The sequence below is a fragment of the Hippichthys cyanospilos genome, chromosome 2 (assembly GCF_059441005.1).
Source record: "Hippichthys cyanospilos isolate Australia breed blue-spotted pipefish chromosome 2, RoL_Hcya_1.0, whole genome shotgun sequence".
In the NCBI taxonomy this organism is placed as follows: Eukaryota; Metazoa; Chordata; class Actinopteri; order Syngnathiformes; family Syngnathidae; genus Hippichthys; species Hippichthys cyanospilos.
In genome coordinates, this window is record NC_142370.1 from 25,361,993 (window position 1) to 25,381,757 (window position 19,765).

At 41.6% G+C, this 19,765-nt stretch overlaps 1 protein-coding gene and 1 long non-coding RNA gene across 4 annotated transcripts in view; one reads left to right on the forward strand and one right to left on the reverse strand.

The window, feature by feature from the left end:
* Positions 1 to 19,765, reverse strand: part of LOC148427995 (segment polarity protein dishevelled homolog DVL-1-like) — a 34,318-nt gene that overhangs the window by 11,114 nt on the left and 3,439 nt on the right. For all 3 annotated transcript variants that reach the window (XM_088440701.1, XM_088440709.1, XM_088440718.1), the window contains exons 2-7: positions 10,195 to 10,264; positions 8,801 to 8,922; positions 5,620 to 5,738; positions 2,662 to 2,800; positions 287 to 380; positions 68 to 137 (exon numbers count right to left, since the gene is read on the reverse strand). In XM_088440701.1, the coding sequence (XP_088296827.1) occupies positions 68 to 137; positions 287 to 380; positions 2,662 to 2,800; positions 5,620 to 5,738; positions 8,801 to 8,922; positions 10,195 to 10,264 (614 nt within the window). The remainder of the gene's footprint in view (positions 1 to 67; positions 138 to 286; positions 381 to 2,661; positions 2,801 to 5,619; positions 5,739 to 8,800; positions 8,923 to 10,194; positions 10,265 to 19,765) is intronic.
* LOC148427996 (uncharacterized) lies at positions 13,922 to 14,945 on the forward strand. Its single transcript, XR_015864869.1, has 3 exons — positions 13,922 to 14,088; positions 14,390 to 14,506; positions 14,653 to 14,945. It is a non-coding gene; the product is annotated as an uncharacterized LOC148427996 (long non-coding RNA).

Genomic DNA, 19,765 nt, shown 5'->3' on the forward strand with positions numbered 1-19,765 from the left:
CAAGTGTGTCATTAAGAACTGCGCTTTTTGCGTTTGTAAATCTCTGACAGTGAAATTGAATACTCACCCATGTTAAGTGTGACGGTGATGATGTTGAGGCTCATGGTGGAGTCTGTGATGCTGCTGAAGGATGAAGACTGCAAAGGCGGGAGGGGGATACAACACAAGATGCATGTGGCAAATAACTCAATGTGGCACCTAGTCAATATCACTAGGCCCGCTCATTTGTCTGTCACCCTCAGCGTCACAGCCAATTTCAGCTTCAATGTGTCTTCAAGGCACTCACCCGGTCTATTTTGGCTACTTTGTGTCGCCGTCGGCGGAGCTTGTGCCTGCGCATCAGCTGTGAGGAGGTACTGTGCTCTGTGGAGCTGCTGAGCCTAAAAAAAAAGAGACAGTAAAATCATCTCTACATGTTGTATGTATGTATGTACACAATTGATGATTTTACGTTACACTGTATTATCGTTTCCCTTCAACCCAACCAAACCAGTTTCGTGTTTCAAGTTGGCTCTACATTGTTGTACTCAATAAGCCAGGCATGTCCAAACCCGGTCCTCGAGGGCCACCTTTTTGAGGTTTCTGTCCTCCCAACACACCTGATCGGCTCATCAGCAAGCTCAGAGGAAGTCTGAATGAATGATCATTTAAATCGGTTGCATCGTATGACGGAAACATCAAAAACACGCGGGATAGGCGGCCCTCGAGGACCGGGTTTTGACATGCCAGCAATAAGCTTTCGTGTTAATTATTTCTTGAAGGTGTAAAGTATGAAGAATGCCCTCATATAAACTCATTTTGAGTTCTAATAGAAATATATCAAATCAGCCTATTACAATGGCGCCTCTTTTCTTAACGGTTTAGCATTCGCAAATTCACCGCCTCATTTTGTGTGTGTGTGTGTGTGTGTTTTTAAGGGTTTTTCTTCCGCCACGATTCACTAAGTAGTTAATTTTTTTTTTTTTTATCAAAATGCTGGCTACAGTATGTATTGTATTAATTCTAATGTGAAATGCCTTTCATCGAGACAATGAACGGTCACTGGCAGCTATAAAAATGCCAAAATGCACTAAAATAGTTGTCGGCAAACCAAACATCAGCGACAGAAGGTTTTGTAGGCGTTTCGGGAGAGGTACCAGGTTGTGTCGGCAATGTGCACAGGCAGCAGTTTTGGGTGAGTAAACACCGAAGCGTGAACTGCTGTACAGTCAGCCAGCTCTGATGCAAAAAAGAACAAACAAAAAAAACTTTCCAGCCAGCAGACAGCCAGGAGTGTCTGCAGTATAGATGTTACTTGTACGCTTTTCTGTGCAGTCAGATGTTTCTTGATTTACACTGGATTTAAACTACAAAATAATTCATCATCATCAACAACAAGTTCATATACAGTACGCACAAGTACTAGTGTACATTGTTTTTGTGTGTGCTAAGCTGTATGTATTCTGTGCTGTACTTTTAGGGTAAAAATGTCTGATAGGGATTTAAATTTTATTGAAGAGTGTTGTGATCAAAATTTGTGGTATATTTATTTACGGTTTAACGCAGTGGTCTGAAAACTTTTTTTCAACGATGTACTACCTGTGAAATATTTTCTTCAGCCAAGTGCCACATTATTGAATGGAGAAAAAAAAAAAGACTTACACTAGAGTGCTGTACCATCCATGTCTGATTTAATACGCTTTGTAAGTACACGTGTAGCGATATCTCTAAGGCATATTTTATTCTCGATATATAACTCTAGAAAATAGACTGTGTTTTATTACTGGCTTGTCTAGTGAAAAATTGCCTCACTAGTGACAATTAATTCTGCAAAAACGTAACAAAATAAAGGCGCACATTTTCCAAAGGAGTCAGTGCAACACAATTTACCAAGCAGTTGCTTTATGTTCCAATTAATTTGCTCATTATTTAAAAATAAAAATGTATTGCTCATGTCAGGGCAATAAATAACATTAAAATAGCTATTACCTGCTGAATCCTTGTTAGAATCTTATGAAGTACCTTTTTGTAGCCACAGGAGTACACATACCCACATTTAAGAAGCGCTGTTTGAAAGTATTGTATTAATACCGGCAATTAGTTGCCAACTCCTGACATGTCATTATTATTATTATCAATTTTGTTTGCAGCCCTGTTAAACTTGAAATAATGTCCTTGAAACGTGTTATCTTAATCTGATTGATCAACAAAATAATAGATTATTACGCAATTATTTTTATTTTGACTATTAAAACAATAGTTAGCTGCAGCCCTAGAAATTTGTCCATCCACTGTTTTGTTTCCAGTTTTCATAAGCAAGCGAGTGACATGCAAACTCAACTTTGGGGAGAATTCGTCAAGTCAGTTTTTATATATATGTTCGGGTCAAATTGATCCTGTACCTTTTCGCGTGACGAATCCCCGACTAAAACGTGTTGAACAGGATTATAATCATATCACAGGGTGGTTTCCCAGGCGCTGTCTGACCTCAATGATAAAACGTAAGTAGGAATTGTTCTATGAGAGAGACTTGATGAGACGAGTGACACCTGTTGCTTAGAGACAGAGCTCCTAAAATAGATAAAACATTTATCTTCCACAAAAGGTACCCTTATTGAGCTAGTGGTAGCGTATTATTTCAGGGATAAAGAAGCAGCCACTGCAGTTGAGACAAAAGCTCACCTGCTTGCGTCTTCGTCTTCTTCGCTGTCGACAAATGAGCTGGACTCCAGCTCGCTGCTCATCACGGAGGTGCTGTCGTATCCCATGGCCGAATCCCTCGCAGTACGCTCCGATTTTGAGTGACCGTTGATGCGAGGGACTGGAGACGAGTAAGATATAGTGAGAGTGGCCACAGCATTAAGGTTCAACCTACATCGTTTCCTGCAGTATCAGAATATCTGTGTTACCATAAGATTTCAATGTTTATCGTTGGGGTTGACATTCGTGACAATGTAGAAATGCACTGCATCGCTGAGCTGCCTCCGATATTCCACCCAAACATAAAAGTTCACCGGAGCCAGAATATTATTTTGAAAGGGCAGATTTCAAAATGTCTCCTTCGACTGTGTCAAGTGACTCATTTGGATGGAAAAAGATAGCAAAACATAACTTAAGATTGTGGGAAGTAGAAGAAGAAAGATGATACGGCATGAAATCACACGCAGCATACATACACTGCCAGCGGGGAGGGGCTGCCTCCGGGTAACAACGCATTGGCTGGAACGGTCTGGTACAGCAAAGAGGGCCAAGTAGAGAACACGTCTGCCAAGCTCCGGCAAAACATTCCAGCAATGTGGTCATTCCCATCACAACACGGTGCGTTTCAGAAGAAAGAAGCCTGAGCCAACATCCTCCACTAGAGTTCACTGCCACATATTTGTTCCCACACACCGATGGCTGCCCCTCCAGACACTTGGCCGTCTATCTGTATGCTAGCATTCTACCTCGTGTGGAGCCAAAGGTCATCTAAAATAGAGGAAGAAGCACAACACATAGAGTAACAAGAAAGGTGAATGGAATGACGAATTGACCCGGCAGCAGCCAAATCTCACTCTTTTTAATGTTGGCCATTCGGAATAGGACCATTCTAAAAACAAAAAAAAGAAAGAAATTGCCTTGAACTATTTTTCCATAGTTGCACTGCAATATGATGAAAAAAAACTCAAACAAGTTCAAGTTAGAACACTAGGACAAGAGCCAAAGTATCATTTCATGAAGGAGAAAACAAAGGTGTCTCACCTTTGCCGAAAACAAGCTTTTATCCTACGCACTGAATATACGACGGTCAGGACCAGGTGTTGTCTACATGCTGCCTCTCATCACACACAACTATAGGACAGCTGCTAATCTGCCGCCGTCCAATCAGAGCACAGTGTAAGACGAGCTTTACAATGATGCACTCTCCTCATCCATTTTTTTTGCCTCGGGTGAAAACATTCCTCTTCATGTTCTAGCCGTGGTAATTCTGACCTTTTTCTCCTCTATTCTGGACACCGGCTGTTTCTGTACAATTGCTTCAACGGTATACGGTGAAAACACACAACTCTACATGCATTATGCTCTACTACAATATCAAACTTGTCCCTCAGAAATGCATTCACCTATTGGCCCTCCACAAACACCAGCAGGCCTCAGGCTCCAATACCTTTCAGCCTTCCAAGAGTTTCAACAACATTATTCATCTCAAAGTGCCATAGCATAGACAGAAAAGTAATACAGGATACGTTTCCAGGCTTAACAGGTTCAAACGATCACTCTAAAAGTGCATTGACTCGGTGACAGGAATCACTTGGAGCGGGTATATAAGGTGACTGGGGAATTTCTGCCGCTGTAGGCGTCAAGGCTTGGACTTCAGTCTTTGTTATGTCTTCACATCCAGGCCGTGGGACTTTAGCTGTAGTCAGCCAGCCGATGCAAATCAAGTAAATTAGATGGCATTGGGTTTCCTTGATTTATGAGCTGCAAAACCACCGCTGCAGCACACAGAAGGCAAACGGCCCGAGTGCTGCTTCCTTTTAATTAGCAGAAATCACAACTAAATGATGTTAAGCATACGTCTATGAGGGAGAAATAATTCAATTGAAAAAGGATAAACAATTGAAAATTGTGAATACTTTTAATCTCTGTAATGGTACTCTAGGTTAAGATAATAATATGACAGTTATTTTCAAGGCCACACCAGACAAATACAAGTACAGTGCAGATTTCACTTTACATGCACTTGACAAATTCAATAAATATTGCCAATTATTTTTAAAATTGGATTGATCTGGAACATTTTCTACACCGCTGCTTTGTGCTATCCTGAAATGCCTTGTAATATAATAAATGCATCACTCAAGCATACCATGTAAATTCTGCCATGGTCTGTAAACCTATTATAACAACAGTATAATACTCTAGAACTCAATCGATTGTCTAACTGATTGATCGACTTGACTGATGAAGCAGCCAGCAGTATCGGATGTCACTTCTGCATGCAAACAACGTCAATTACCCAGCCCAATTAAAAAAAAATACATCTAGCACTAAGTACTGCGCATGACTTAAATGTAGGATGCGTGAAAATTACAAGCACAGTCACAAGATGTTCAAATTTTATCAACAGCCTTAAAACTTGAATAAAAACTCACCCCAAAAAAATGGCTGTGATGCAAGAAGGAAAAACTAAGAGTGACGTCTGCTTGTCATATGCATCATCTGACAATAATACAGTATTTTATGAGCGACAATACTTTCTGATACAAAGCATGATGCAGGAATGAACTGGTAGGGACAGGGGTTAGAAATCAATTTTGCTAAAAGGCCCCATGAAAAACTGGAACTTGCCTAGGGCCAATTATACACGCTGATTTCAATTTGCCTTTCTTATTTTTCAAGCCTCGTTTCAATGAATTGCTAAATACGTAGACCTGAATACCTTGCTTGTACAATCATACATCCTTGTAAATATAAAAAAGCACAACTTTAAAGATGAAATCATTGAACAGTTTATATTTTGCTTAGGTTTCATGGTCAATGTGAGGGCCAGCCAGAGAATATGGCGCGGCCGAATGTGGTTCCAGGGCCATATTCAGCCCAGATCTGCGTTGGGGTTGATACAATGTCCAGGCAAATATCACAAATGGTCATACTTACGCTCAGTTTCTCGAGCTCTCCTTCGTGCGCGCTCTCTTTCCCGCTCGCGCCGGTGGCTGAGGAGGGACTCCGTGCCCGTCTCGGTATCCAGGCCATCACGACTGCTCACCGCATTGGCACTATTATAAGGAAATTTCAAGGTTACAAGAGAAAACAACAACTCAGACCAACGCTCCAGTACAGAATCCCCTTCAACCATTCTGGAATGTGTGTGTGTGTGTGAGCCCACGTGAACGCCTGTTTGTGTTTAGCTCCAGGGGGCATCTGCATCTCCTATGAGGACTATGTTTCAAATTCACTACCTCCAGCCCTTGGTCTATAATAGGATATGTTTTCCACCACCATTAATGACCAGATAGCCACAGAGAGAGTGATCTGGACGAAGCTGCCATTGATGGGATTCACTAGAAGTCCAGCTAGTGTCTTCAGCATTATTTGAAGCGAGACACAGAGCACAGAATGCCAAATTTTATTTTTAAAAAGTGTGCAGTGGTCGATCAGGGGTGCAGAACGCGAGGGCAATAAACAAGCCAGTGTTCTTGATGTCTGGGAGGAGTGTACAAGGGTTAGAGAAGGGCTGCGGGGCAAATTGTTATTGTCAGAGAGCTGGCGGCACTTTTGGGTTAAGAGACTTTACGAAACCCGAGGCTGGTGAGAACGCCACTCCACAAAGTCATTTTATATGCCTGCCTGACACATAAACTTTGGTAAACATGTTTCTTCCATGAGTATACATATTGCTTGGCTCTTTTAATTCATGCACAAGCTCATACACAAAGGTGCATATTTACTGGACATAAACAGAAGGAAAGATGAATTCCGACAATAATGCTCAAGACACTGTATAAGCATTCTGTAAGGAAAACTGCTCACTATGGAAAGTCTACAGATGCTGCACCTAAGATGGATGTCTCTAGCAACGGTGAACAAATGAAGACTCGCATTGTGTTGGGCAAGTGATTGTAAAAAGGGGTAATGACTGGAGGTCTCTGCCCGGCCATGGGGCTGAGCTGCTTCTTGATCCAGAAGTAGATTATTCAAGGATAATGCAGCTGTGAACAAATGCCCCCCCCCCCTTTTTTTTTTTAAATCCATCAGCCCCTTTATTGCTAGTCACCACTCCCTCCCTCTTGGGAAATGGAGATGGGTGCTTTTAATGTCTGTTAAGCCGGATTACCAAGCACAACCACATCATTTGCGTCCATTCTCAGCCCCAAACCACCTAGTCTTGTGTGCTCATCAACTAGCCATTCACACAGAGAAACAAGTGAACAGCATGAATCTGGTACAAAAGGAAAATGAAGTGGTAATAATATTCCATGTATTTAGGGAGAGCTGGAAAGTCGGGCAACAAGCGAGGAGGTTCAAGATGGGGAATTCACTCAGCGGCTCTGAGAAAAAGGCCTGCCTGTCTGACTCAAAGGAGAAAAGAGAAAAGGGCGGGCAACGGATAGAAAGCGAGGAGGGTGGGGGAATATTAATGTGAAGGTCATCGCATTGTCACTTTGCACCACATGGGGGCAGTAGTCGTAGCTCGAGCTGGCTGGAACAATAAAATCAGGGGGGCAAGCTGTTAGGCCGGCAGCAGAGGGCAAACTCGAGCTGAGATGTCAAACACTGGATAAAGAGATACACAGAGACATGACAGATTGCTTGTTCTCAATTTAGAGCCTCAGCCATATTGCTTTTCTCCTGCAATGACAACAACCCTCACCCCTGATACCGCCAGGCCTTCTAGCTATATTTAGAATGGACATTTTCTTTCGCCGACTGCACGGTATTCTCAAGGTATTGGTCATCGGGCTGCCAAGAAAATGTTCCTGGAGTTAGAATATGGCCTATAATGGCCAGGGGCACCATAAGGGAGAGAAAAAAAAAGCAAGATGATTTTAAACACTCATGACTGATAAGGAAGGGCCTTAAAAACTGAATTATACGATGAGAATGAAATTGCATTCCTAAAAGAAAAAAAATACAGTATATGTATGTGAGTTTTTTCAGGAAAATATTGCAATTCAATGAACCTATGTTCATGGCGGGTGATGCATTATGGAACCACCCGTAATAGGTGAAGCTCTAGAAAGACTATGTAAAAATGTCAGGTGCTGCAACATTCAACATATTGTAACCTAATTTTAGCACAAACAAAACAAAACAAAAAATCCATGGCTTTTTTTTTTTTTACATATTGTTGTTTATGGTGTTGACTTCAATGACTTCAGTGAGCAGTGAAAAGTAACCTGGATGACACAAACTCATCTGTATCTAAGTGTCTGAGACTGAGCAGTGGACAACAGCAGCTCCAGCATTAGTGTGCTCATTGCCTTTATGAGCCAAAGACTGTGGTTCACCTTTCCCTCGTGCGTGGGCATTACAGGTTTCTGCCATATCACAAGGATCTAGATGCAATAAAGATACATTCCATACGAAAACTAGCAATGTAGCGGGCTGCTGTATGTGAAGGACAATATAAGTGAAGGAAAAGCGAAAAACAAAAAAGTCATTTTGACTAGTGAATTTCAAAATCTCTCACACATGTGGAGACATCCATCTGAGCAAAGCAGCAGTGAAGGGGAAATATATATCTTTATTCATGAAAAATTGAGGCTTATTTTGAAAAAAAAAAAAAAGTTATTGGGGAAAAAAAATCGGACTTATTTGGAAAACGCTTCATTGTGACATCTTTTTTCAGTTGGTCGTTTAATCTTGGTAAAGTACACATGACCCTCTACCAAGCACATATGGATGACTGCTTTGAGTGACTAATGCTACTCAATGACTGCCTGAAGACGTTTATGCTGCATAGGCTATTTATATATTTATACTTCAACAGCAGCCAGCAGTACATGCATCATTTGTACAAATAAGAGCAAACAAGTACCTCTATTCCATGCTGAGCAAGTAGGGACAAAAAGTAGCCCCGGAGCATGATTCTATAGTTCACTTTTAGCACATATGTGGCATATTCACACATAGGCGCACCGCCAACGACGCCTGTGATGATGAATCTGTGTGCTAAGCTCAAATGAGCACACTGCAGTAAAAAGGTCACAGAGAAGTGTGTGCTTGATACGTGTGTGCGCGTGTGTGTGTGTGTGTGTGTGGGGGGGGGGGGGGGGGTCCTGTGGATGTGTGTGTGTGTAATTGTGCATACATGACAAGCAGTGATCATCCTACTCACTGGAAGGAAGGGGGCCGGGAGTCACCAATTCCGCCCGTTCTCTCGAGAGGAGGGGGTAGCTCTGGATGGCTCTCTGTGCATTGCGATCCTCCATCAGAGTGAGAGCTCTCTGCTAGCACCAACTATGAGAGGGAACGAGAGAAGTAGAAAGAAAAAAAATGGGTGAAATAACCAATCAAACCACACTCAACCCAGTCGTTACAGTAATCGGTTCACCTTTTAAGTTTGTTATGAATATAATGGGTTGTATGAGACTTTTGCTTGTTTCTGTCAGAGGCTTTGTTGATCGGGGCATAAATGGCGTTACGTTGTTCTTATGTTGTCAGAGGCTTTAACGTTATGAATGACCACATACTTATGTACTCTGATTGATGCACAAGCACACTAGTGTGAGTGAGACACGTGAGTCATTGTTTATTTCAATTGTACAGGCGCCGGTTAAGTTACCACTATTGTATGTTTTCGAGACATTATGTTGGGATTTCTAATGATACATTTTTTTGTAAGCATCATATACTGTACTTATATCTTATGAATAAGTAGCGTGGCAAACTAAGCATTTTAAACATAAACACGTGCTTTTTGAGTTTCTGTGTCATGAGTGACTTAAGAGACCATACACCTTGGATACAGCACGGCTGTTGTTTGAGCAATGAATTCAGGATAATGACATTGCAGCATTGCTGCTACTTTGCTGTAGCATGTTTACATCAAAAGCAATTACTTATTTAGGGCGGTGCTACAGGAAGAGTGATTTAACAGCGTTCTACGTTACAATGAACACAACAATTGACATAATGAAAGAAATTAAATGCAAACCGAGTGAGGGGCCATGTTTTCCATTATATTTTTATCAAAGGTTTAACCAAATATGACATGATGGACTAAGTAATAAATTAAAAAACAAACAAACAGCTAAATGATTCTCTCAAAATTAAGTGGGCAGCCCGCTATACAATCTAGCTCATCAATAATTCAGGCCACAGCTTTAACCTCTATCCTCATCCTTGAATGAGAGTGGAGCAGTTAAAATGTAAATCCTCTGCTCACACGAAAGCTTGATCAAATTTGACATCCTTTATTGGCCCCCGGAGACACTACGGTACTTACACAACACTGTGAACCGACTGAAGTAACAGAGTGACAAATACGTTGCAGTAGAAGTCAAAGATCTTGCTTCAGTGGTCCAATTGATCTGCTGCCGAATGCATGCTAAAGCAGTTCAAAATATAATAGAGCCATCCACACGTATAGCAAAGCTGAGCCATGAGATCAAGCTGAAGAGTGTGAACTGTGAATTGTTTAAAAAAGCTTTGTGGAGGCAGTCACATTTGCCTGACCCACAAGCGTTCCATAAAACTGTGTTTCGAGCCATGCGTCATTATATCACTTACCCAGGACACCACTCTGCCATTGAAGCAAGGCAGCTTGGCGTTGTCGTCGGAAATCTCTTCTTTGACAACCCTTTGGACAGGAACAAACACAAAGTCAGTGCAATGGTAGGTGATAGTGTACCTATCCAAGTACGATAATCCTCTGATACTCGTAAGGACAAGGACTCTCTCTTGAATCAGGGTCACATGCAAACAACATGACACCTGCTCAATATATAAAGACTTTGAGCTTTTTAAGTGCAGATCATTAAAATTGTGATTTTTTTTCCCTTAGTGTGATAAACATAACATAGTAAGCACGTGGTATTTTCCAGCCCCTGCAGGTTGGGAGCTAGTTACCTAAAGTACTAAAGTAGTGTGATTTAGACAAAAAGTACATATTTCAATGTAGGGCTGAGAACACTGAATACCAAATATCCTTCCATCTAATTTCTAAAGCCACTTATCCCAAGGATAGGCATGCTGGTGCCTATCCCAGCAGGCTTCGGGCAGTAGACGGGGGACACCCTGAACTGGTTGCTAGCCAATTGCAGGATACCAAATATATATACAACTAAAATGCAATCATGTATCCACTGAGAAAATGCCACTAAAAAGATCTCTTAGTCCAAACAGGTGTCAAGGAATGTAAATAAGTGTAAAGAATTATGTTTACTACAATTTACATTTTTTCTTCCCCTGGGTTAAGCATCAATTGATAAATTGAGCCAGGAGCCTCTGGAGGAACAAGGATGACGTAAGACAGAAGTGGGCAATTCCGGCCCTCGTCCTGCACGTTTTCCAGTTTTCTCTCCCCAACACACCCGATTTAATCCAATAGCTCATCAACAATCTGTGCTGGAGCTTGAAAATACAGTCAATTTGGAATTAAAAAGGACCCGCTTTGTCTCAAGCGTTTATCGATGAACAAGACAGTTAGAAAGTGAAACAATTTCCATGTTGCTTATGCTTTCAGGAAACACAAAACAAGTCAACAGTTGACCCACATCTGGAATCAGTTAATCTGGGAGCCAGTTGAACTGTAACGCCGGTGCGGAGTTAGCTTTAACCTAGTTCTCAGCCCTCCGCGTTTCGCCCTCCTGTTTGCATTCTCTACGCCGCCTGCAAGCAGTTCTGATCGGCCGGGTACACTGTGAAGCATCATGTTCTACGCAGCTCAGGGATGAGGCAAAGATATGGTTAATTGTTATAACTTCGCAGTGTAGTGTCCAAAAGCTCCTGTCGGGTGTATGATATTAAAGCCAAGCTGTTCTGCACGAATAGATCCAAAATGAGCAAGAATGTTACCGCTAGCAAAGAGACACCAAGCTTCACATTGTGCACGCAATGCTGCTATGTTGTCAGATGAACGAGTTGATTTCCCCCGCCAAGCCCGTCTGCTTCTTTTTCGGGGGGCTGCATGCGCTTGGGCTGAGATGAGCAAATAACGGGGAAAATAAATACATACAAATATATGAAAGGGAATAGCTGACGATGGGAAACCACTGTCAAATAATTAACATAATCGACGTTGTCGACAACGTCGACTATTGGTGGCAGTCCTAATTTAAGACCAATACTCGTAGGTCAATTCTTGAGTATGCACCAATGCCGGCACCAGTGGTAATTTTGTTAGTTAAAAATTCCAGAAAAAAATCAATAAAAGGACAGACAGAACATTTTAAAGACAGACCTCAATATACCATTTCTTTTTAAACTGCAAGAAATGAATGCTAATTTTCTATTCTTCTCATTTCTAGTTCCTGGTCATAAAATGGCCACAATACTGATATTGGCTGCCGTCTCGCAAGTACCGATACCTTAAAAACAGTGGCAGCTGCTTGTCATTTCAGGAGGGGAAGCTTTTTTTCTGGCCTACATCGTAAACGTGTACTTTGACAGGGGATGCTATTGTGAACCTTACACCGAAAAGATGTCTCTGTATGACTTATTTTTTCAAAAGAAGTTTCGTCATGACCTCTTTTCACCTGTGAAGCCCTTGAGACTTTGGTGATTCAGGGCTATACAAATAAAATTTGATTTGATTGATTGAAATGTGTGTATGTGTATTATCTTGTATTAAACGTGTCTTATAGTGCCATCAAGCTATTAAACATTTTTAAATCATCAAATGGAGACATCAATGGACCTTGTTTTAAACATTTTTTAGCTTGACCTGTCCAATCTGCCACTGGCTAACAACCAGTTCAGGGTGTCACCGGCCAAATACCCAGACATCTGGGTGGGATAGGCAGCAGCAACCCAGCGACCTTAGCGAGGATAAGTGGCTCCAGAACAGAGGTGTCAAACTCATTTTTACCATGGGCCACATTGTAGTTATCATTTTTGTTGGAGGCCCATTGTGACTGTGAAGTCAAATAAATTGGAGGTATGATGCTCACACATTCATACTTTCAAATCAGAGGCTGCTAAAAACTGTTCAAAAGGGGCGTTGATAAGAAAACAACAACAAAAGTTGAAGACAACTTGAAAATTTTGCATTCTCGCCAGGAACTTGGAAGTCATAATTAGCATTTGTCGGGCCACACAATTAATGTAAGTCATAACTAGCACTTGACGAGCCACATAAAATAATGTGGCGGGCCGGATGTGGCCCCGGGGCCTCGAGTTTGACACCAGTGCTCTAGAAAATGGATGGATGGATAATTAATCAAATAATTTCCCCAAATAATCAATAGTTTTGCAAAAACTATTTCATACACAGATTATAAAAGTTATTTGAGTAAATTTTTGGAATTAATGTAAAATCATAAAATAAAAAAAAAATACATACTTCGTTCAAAAAGAAATAAAAAATGTTCTAGATTTCTTTGACCCTTGGATATGATTCTTCTGCTGCCTGTTCAACATGGTTAAGCAATGTTGACAGATTGTATTTTATTTTTCCAATGAGCCCTTGAGCAACGTTGAAAAGTAAAACTGTGAAAACCTCTATCTTTGGCTGTCTTTGTGCTGGTAACTCTCCTCAATTAAATTGATTGCAGAGTTAGCAGAAGTGAGTCAACTAGGTTGACTCAGACAAAATGACAGTGTGTAATTATTTAATCAGACTGTGCCTAATTTCTTCCCTTCTTCCGTAGAGCTATCGCCATTGCTTGAAATAAGGAATGTGTCGGCATTGAGACCGACTTCGCCCATCCCCACTGCAGTAATCAGGTGAGCATCTGCAAAACTGAAAAATGTGCAACAATCAGTTCTCGCTCATGGAGCACTTTATCAAATTTTCAGCCTAAAGCCGTAATCAGAAAACCCTTACTTGTAAAAATGTTTAAAAAATCTGGGTTATGACATTGGAATGGATGAAAGTCCATCGGCACATTCGTTGGCTATAAATCCCTGTACGAAAATAGCAAGCAGTTAACTGTTGACCTGCTGGAACAAAGTTCAGCGGCGGCCAGCCACACCTGCCAGGCACGCTCAGACCGCGCAAGGAGATAAACTGGCCAGTACACTTACAAACCCTATGATTGTCAGCGGCTCCTTTGGAGGCGCAGTATATTATACGAGGCGCGACTCATTTCATCTGGTGGGCCGTTGTTACAAAGGGACGTTGCTCCGCTAGAATTTCTGACATGCTCAAATTTTGGAGTGAGCTTTCACAACTGAAGCGGAGACTTATCAATCAATCTCACCGCACCTACGCAAAAGGGTGGAACAACCGACAACTCGTGTAACGATAGAATTCCTGTGTATGCTGTAACACATTGGTGACTCGTAACAGGTAAAGGCACATGTCTTTTAGAGGCCTGTCGCTTTGCTTTTTACTATTTCGAGTTCAGGGAAGAGAGAAAAGTCTTCTACTTTGTTTTGTTTTTTTGACAGTCTGCAACAGTTTCAAAGGGCACTAATGCCATCTACTGGATTCAAGTGGAACAGCAGTGACTTAAACAACATGTAAGGTCAAGTAATTTCTTTAAGCCTTTCCGTTTAATGGGAAATCACCACTCATCAGAAATGAAACATCAACATTTCATTTGTTTGTTGAAACTGTAGGAAATACTAGAGTGGAAAAATATGCGTGGGAGCACACAACCGGACAATCAACTCCAGTAGTAAAAAATTGGCCTGAGGGCGGTACTGTTGTTATTTATACTGGTGTCCCACGGGACCAACTTGATAGGAAGAATGACTCTTCGTGTGCAGCCTATTGGTTCTTCATTTTAATTTCATTTTTTCATTAAAACACATGTGTTAGTTCCTTCATTCACTTCACTGAGGTAGTTTCCACAACCCTCGTGAGGACAAGCAGTCAAGATGATGGATGGATGGATGTTTCACGGCGGGCTGGCAATTACATCATGAAGGGGAAAAGGTAGCCATACAGTGAGAGATGCAGCTTCAGTCAATAAGATGTTTCTTGATTGGGGTTTCCATCTTTTACATTGCAATACTACTTACCAAAACTTCACATTTTAAAACCCACACGGTGGCTGACTGTTATCTGTTTATGAAAACTAGGGGGACAAACAGCCCGGTGCAGGAGCTGTGGAAGCAGAGGGAAAGCACCAAGATCATTTCAGGCTGCGGCTTCTGAACAGTTGAACCTCTCACACTGAGACGTGAAGGGGCAATGGATGCTGTTGTGAATTTGTGATGTTCTCTGTGATTTTTTCACTAAGTAAATCCCTTTGAGACCCTGTGGTGATTAAGTGCTATATAAATAAATTTGACTGGAAGTCCTTGGCAGCGGCTGGACACTTTTGTAACAGCGAGAACTTCCCTGCCATGCTTGTTGTGTACTGCTGTAGAGTAGATTCAAGATTCAAGAGTTTTATTGTCATATGCGTAGTAATTCCACACAATCAAATTCTTATTCTGTTCACTTCCCCGTGCAGACTTCATTCCATAACCAAGCAAATAATAAGGTAGGCAATAATAAAACAAATGCAAAAAAATACGAAAGAAACAGTAGTTCGTGATCAGCATATGCCGATTAATACCTGTTATTGCCAATCACAAAAGCCAGTCTTCCATAGCTTGTACTTTGCAGCCAACAGCCAACGAGTATGTGGACAATGTTGTGTTCCCTAAAAGATAATCATTTGGAAGAGACCCCAATTAGTCAGAGTCCACAACCACACATCCAGCTTCAGAACTGTAAGCACAGGGACACCCCAGGGCTGTGTGCTTACGCCCTTGCTTTACACACTCTTCACCTATAACTGAGTCACATCCCAAAACAACACCAGCATAATTAAGCATGCAGATGACACAACGGTCATCGGGCCGAACACAAGTGGGGTGGAGACAGCATATAGGAAAGAGGTGGCAGACCTTGTGGCCTGGTGTCGCAGCAACAATCTGCACCTCAACACAGACAAGACCAGAAACTGATCATTGGCCCAAGGCGGCAGATGGAGCCGCACAAACCACCACTCGTCATCAACGGGAAAAAGGTGGAGAGGGTGAAAGCCTTCAAATTCCTCTGCACCTACATCGGCGAGGGTCTCACCTGGTCCCACAACACTTGCCAGATCAACAAGAAGTGCCAACAGAGACTGTACTTTCTGAGGAGACTGGGGAAATTTAGCATGCCAGCAAAGATTCTCAACAACTTGTACAGATGTACAATCCAAAGTGTCCTCTCCACCTCCATCAGTCTGGTAAGGCAACTGTACAGCACAAGACAGGAAGGCGCTCCATCGTGTGATCAAAACCTCACAGCACATCTGAGGAGCAGCCTTCGCCTCATTGCAGGACATTTACCACACCAGGGTTCTGTGGAGAACAGACAACCTCATCGGGGACAATACTCACCCACAACACAACCTGTTTGATCTGCAGCCATCAGGCACCTCATCGGGGACAATACTCACCCACAACACAACATGTTTGATCTGCAGCCATCAGGCAGACGCTACAGGAGCCTGAGGGTCAGGACTGCCAGGCTGGCAAACAACTTCTATCCACAGACCATCCGGATTCTTAACAAATACCTCACGTGCATATCTGCCTCATCATCAGCCACTTTACCGCACGCACACATGCACCTTACGGGGGCGGCATGGCTCGGTGGTAGAATGGTCGTCTCCCAGTTGAGAGGCCGTGGATTCGATCCCCCGACCATCAAGACCAAGCCGAAGTGTCCTTGAGCAAGACACTGAACCCCCAGTTGCTCCTGATGCTGCATCATCAGTAGGTAAATGACTAGTCAGTAGATAAATGACTAGTTAGTGTAAAGTGCTTTGAGTACCCAAGGTAGAAAAGCGCCATATAAGTAAAAGTCCAAAATCCATTTGATCAAATCCTGCACGGTACAGGAAAGCTGCTAAATACATAATATTTTTCACTACATGATATTTTGCATCATCCTCATATGTATACAGTTTCTTCCACGCCGTTTACTCCATAATATGCAGAGAATATAAGTCTATTCATTTATTAGTGGTTCATTATTACTGCTCTTATTGCTCTAAGACTGTTTTTAGTTTTTGTTTTATTGCCTACTTTATTATTTGCTTGATTGTGGAATGTCGACTGCTCAGGGAAGTGAACAGAATAAGAATTTCATTGTGTAGTATTACTTTGCAAATGACAATAAAACTCTTGAATAGAAATGTTTTTGTTGTTGATTTGTTTTTGTTTTGAATATAATAATTCCATGAATTCACTATTGAAATGTTGTTCGTGAACTTCTCTAAAATCGAAAATTGTACTGCTAATTCATGTAACTTTATTTGCCACTCTTACTCATGGATGATCCATACAGGAATCTGTGATGAAAACCCTGACTGGAACGACACACAATTGATACACCACGCGTAATTTAGTTTCTGTCCGAAACCTGGAGCAAAATGTGATCCTTTCCTGAAGTCACACAAGCTATGCAACCACTCAAGTAGTGAATCCTGTTGACCGAAGCTTGCGGCTCACACGTGACATCTTAAATTGGCAACAAAAGATTTCACAGAATATTTCAAGGCTGGGAGTCTTTGTGTGGCTGCGGGGCAGAAAAAATGTGTTTGTGCTTTCATAGTCAAACATTAGCTGGGTGACTTGAACATCAATGACGTATAACAGGCAGAAGAAGCAATGAGTCTTAAAATTTGAAAATCAATACCTTTGAGAATATCTTTGTAAAATCTTTAATGACCAAGTTATCTACTGTGGTCAAGTTTAAACTCTGTTAAGGCCACTTTAATTAAATCTAAGACCTTTGGTTCAGGGTTGTCCCGAACAGTCAACATTGTCGACAACGTCAATTGCGTAAAGTAGTCGACGTCATCGTCGACCAGTCACTTTGATAGATTTTTAATTTATTTTCTATGTAATTTGCTCTATTCAGTTTTAGCACATATTTTCTTACATCAGGAAGATCCACAGAAGAATCAGATGCGATTGGTGGAGAAAATCAAAGTGTTGATCTGGCCACATGGCGGCGGCAGGTGCACAACATGAGGCGCAGCGTCTCTTCAGATTTTGCAAACTAGCAGTGATCTTCCTGCTCATTTTGAAGTTGTTTGTGCAGAACAGCTGGACTTTTACATGGTGTATACCCATCAAGAGGTTTTGTACATTGGGTTGCAAAATGACAACTATTTTATCAACGATCTTGGCCTCGTTCCTGAGTTACGGAGAATATGCGTCGATTTGTAATCGACTTGGCAGACCGGAAGTTCTCGCAGATGGCGTAGGGACTTTAAGGCGGAGGAAATGTGTAGGGGGTGGCACGGCGGAAGTCTCGTTGGCACGTTTGCCCCACTGTTCAGAGGTGTCGGGTTCAATTCCAGCGGGCTATGTCCTTTCGGTGTGGAGTTTATTTGTTCTACGTGTGCATGCGTGGGTCTTCTCCGGGCATTCTGGTCTCCTCCCATATTCCAAAAACATGCACAGTAGGTCTATAGGACACAACAAATATCTCTTAGGTGTGATCGTGAGTGCTAAGAGTTGTTAAGTCTCAGTGTGCCCTCCGATTGGCTGGCAACCATTCCAGGGCACTGCTCGGAGAAGGCAGGGACAGACGCCAGCAACCCTAGTGAGGAGAAGCGGCTGTAGAAAATGGATGAACGAATGGACAGACAAAACAATGAGGGCTGAGGGCTAGGCTAAAGCGAACACAACACCGTTCTCTCTGCCCAGCATTTTCCTCTCTAATATGCGGTCATTAGTGAGCAAGATTGATGAGTTGCGATTCGAACGTTGTGAATGTTCTACAGTACAAATTCACCATTAATGCTATCCTAGGGAATAAGTAGCATTTTCACTCATTTAAAAATCGACTGGACTTTCATTTGACTTAATTTATGTCATTTATTCATGTAGTTTATTTTTGTGTGTTGAATAAAAAGACACACGTTCTTAAGTTATGTATGTGTATTTAAATATACTATATTGAGGTGAAGGAAAGGGTTCATGAGTTTATATGGCATCTGCATCAGAGCTTTAGCTAATTTCAAGAGAAATTTTTAAAAAATAGTCGCAATTATTGATTAATAGGGAAAAAAAATACTATTGAAATGCTCGTTGGTTACAGCGTTTCACTATTTAAGACCATTCAAAGTGGGCTCAATCTGCTATCACAACAATGGATTGTTTTTGCTCGTTTCTTATTTCTAATAAACCAAAGCAGAATTGGCTTTCAGCGCTCACAGTCTGGGGTTACCACAGTGAGACAGGTGCATGTTTTGTTTGGTACAATGTTCACTCTGAATACCTTTCTTGATGCAACTCACCTATTTTTCAGAAATATTTACATTAAGATTTTCACATCTTTTACTTATATCAAACATATACAGTTTTGCCATGAAGGGGCTAACTTCAGAACTGCAATGTGAATTTAAGGTCATATCGTCCAGCTCTTGAGGCAGCTGTTTTAAGGGATACTTTAGGCATTACTTTCAATTTTTAAGAGCTTTGCACACCTTTTATCGAGCCCCAAAAAAATGTAGATGTGTACAAAACCTGAGAATTCCCCAGCATGACTCAAGCATAGAATAGTTTCAATCTTCAAAAAGATATTATTTAAAAAAGAAAAGAATGGAAATAATCCACATGAAAGCTTATAGATCAATTCCAAAATATGACGAGGAACATGATTTTGCACGTTTGCCTGACTATAAACAACAAGGTTTGAAAAGATATTTCAAGAGAACTGAACGGATTGGGTCAAATGTGTGTGTGTTTTTTCTCCCCTCTTACAAAAAACACAATGCTCGAAGACAGACTGACCTGACCTATTATAAAAGTCTCGACAGAGCAACAATAAATATAAAGGCCCAATAATATGCCATGAATAGTAGAAACTCTGCTTTCTGTGATTCTGACCATTGATCACGTGCATTTAGGGCAGATAAAGCACATAAACACTTTGCAAACACGCAAAACAGTGTCATGACTGTCAAACATTTGCTTGATTTTTATAATAAAACAAGCCAGGTGCTCACAGGGTTCGGTGCAAACTACAGGGACTTGGCATCATGCGGCCCTCGGCAAGCCAGTCTTATTGTCTGGGACTCAAATACAGGCGCCGAGCTTGGCCGCGGGCACCGCAGTGCCTCAGTGACAAGCATCCACAGTGAGATCTCAAGCCCACTCGAGCACACCAGTGGCAATGACACAACACATCACCTTC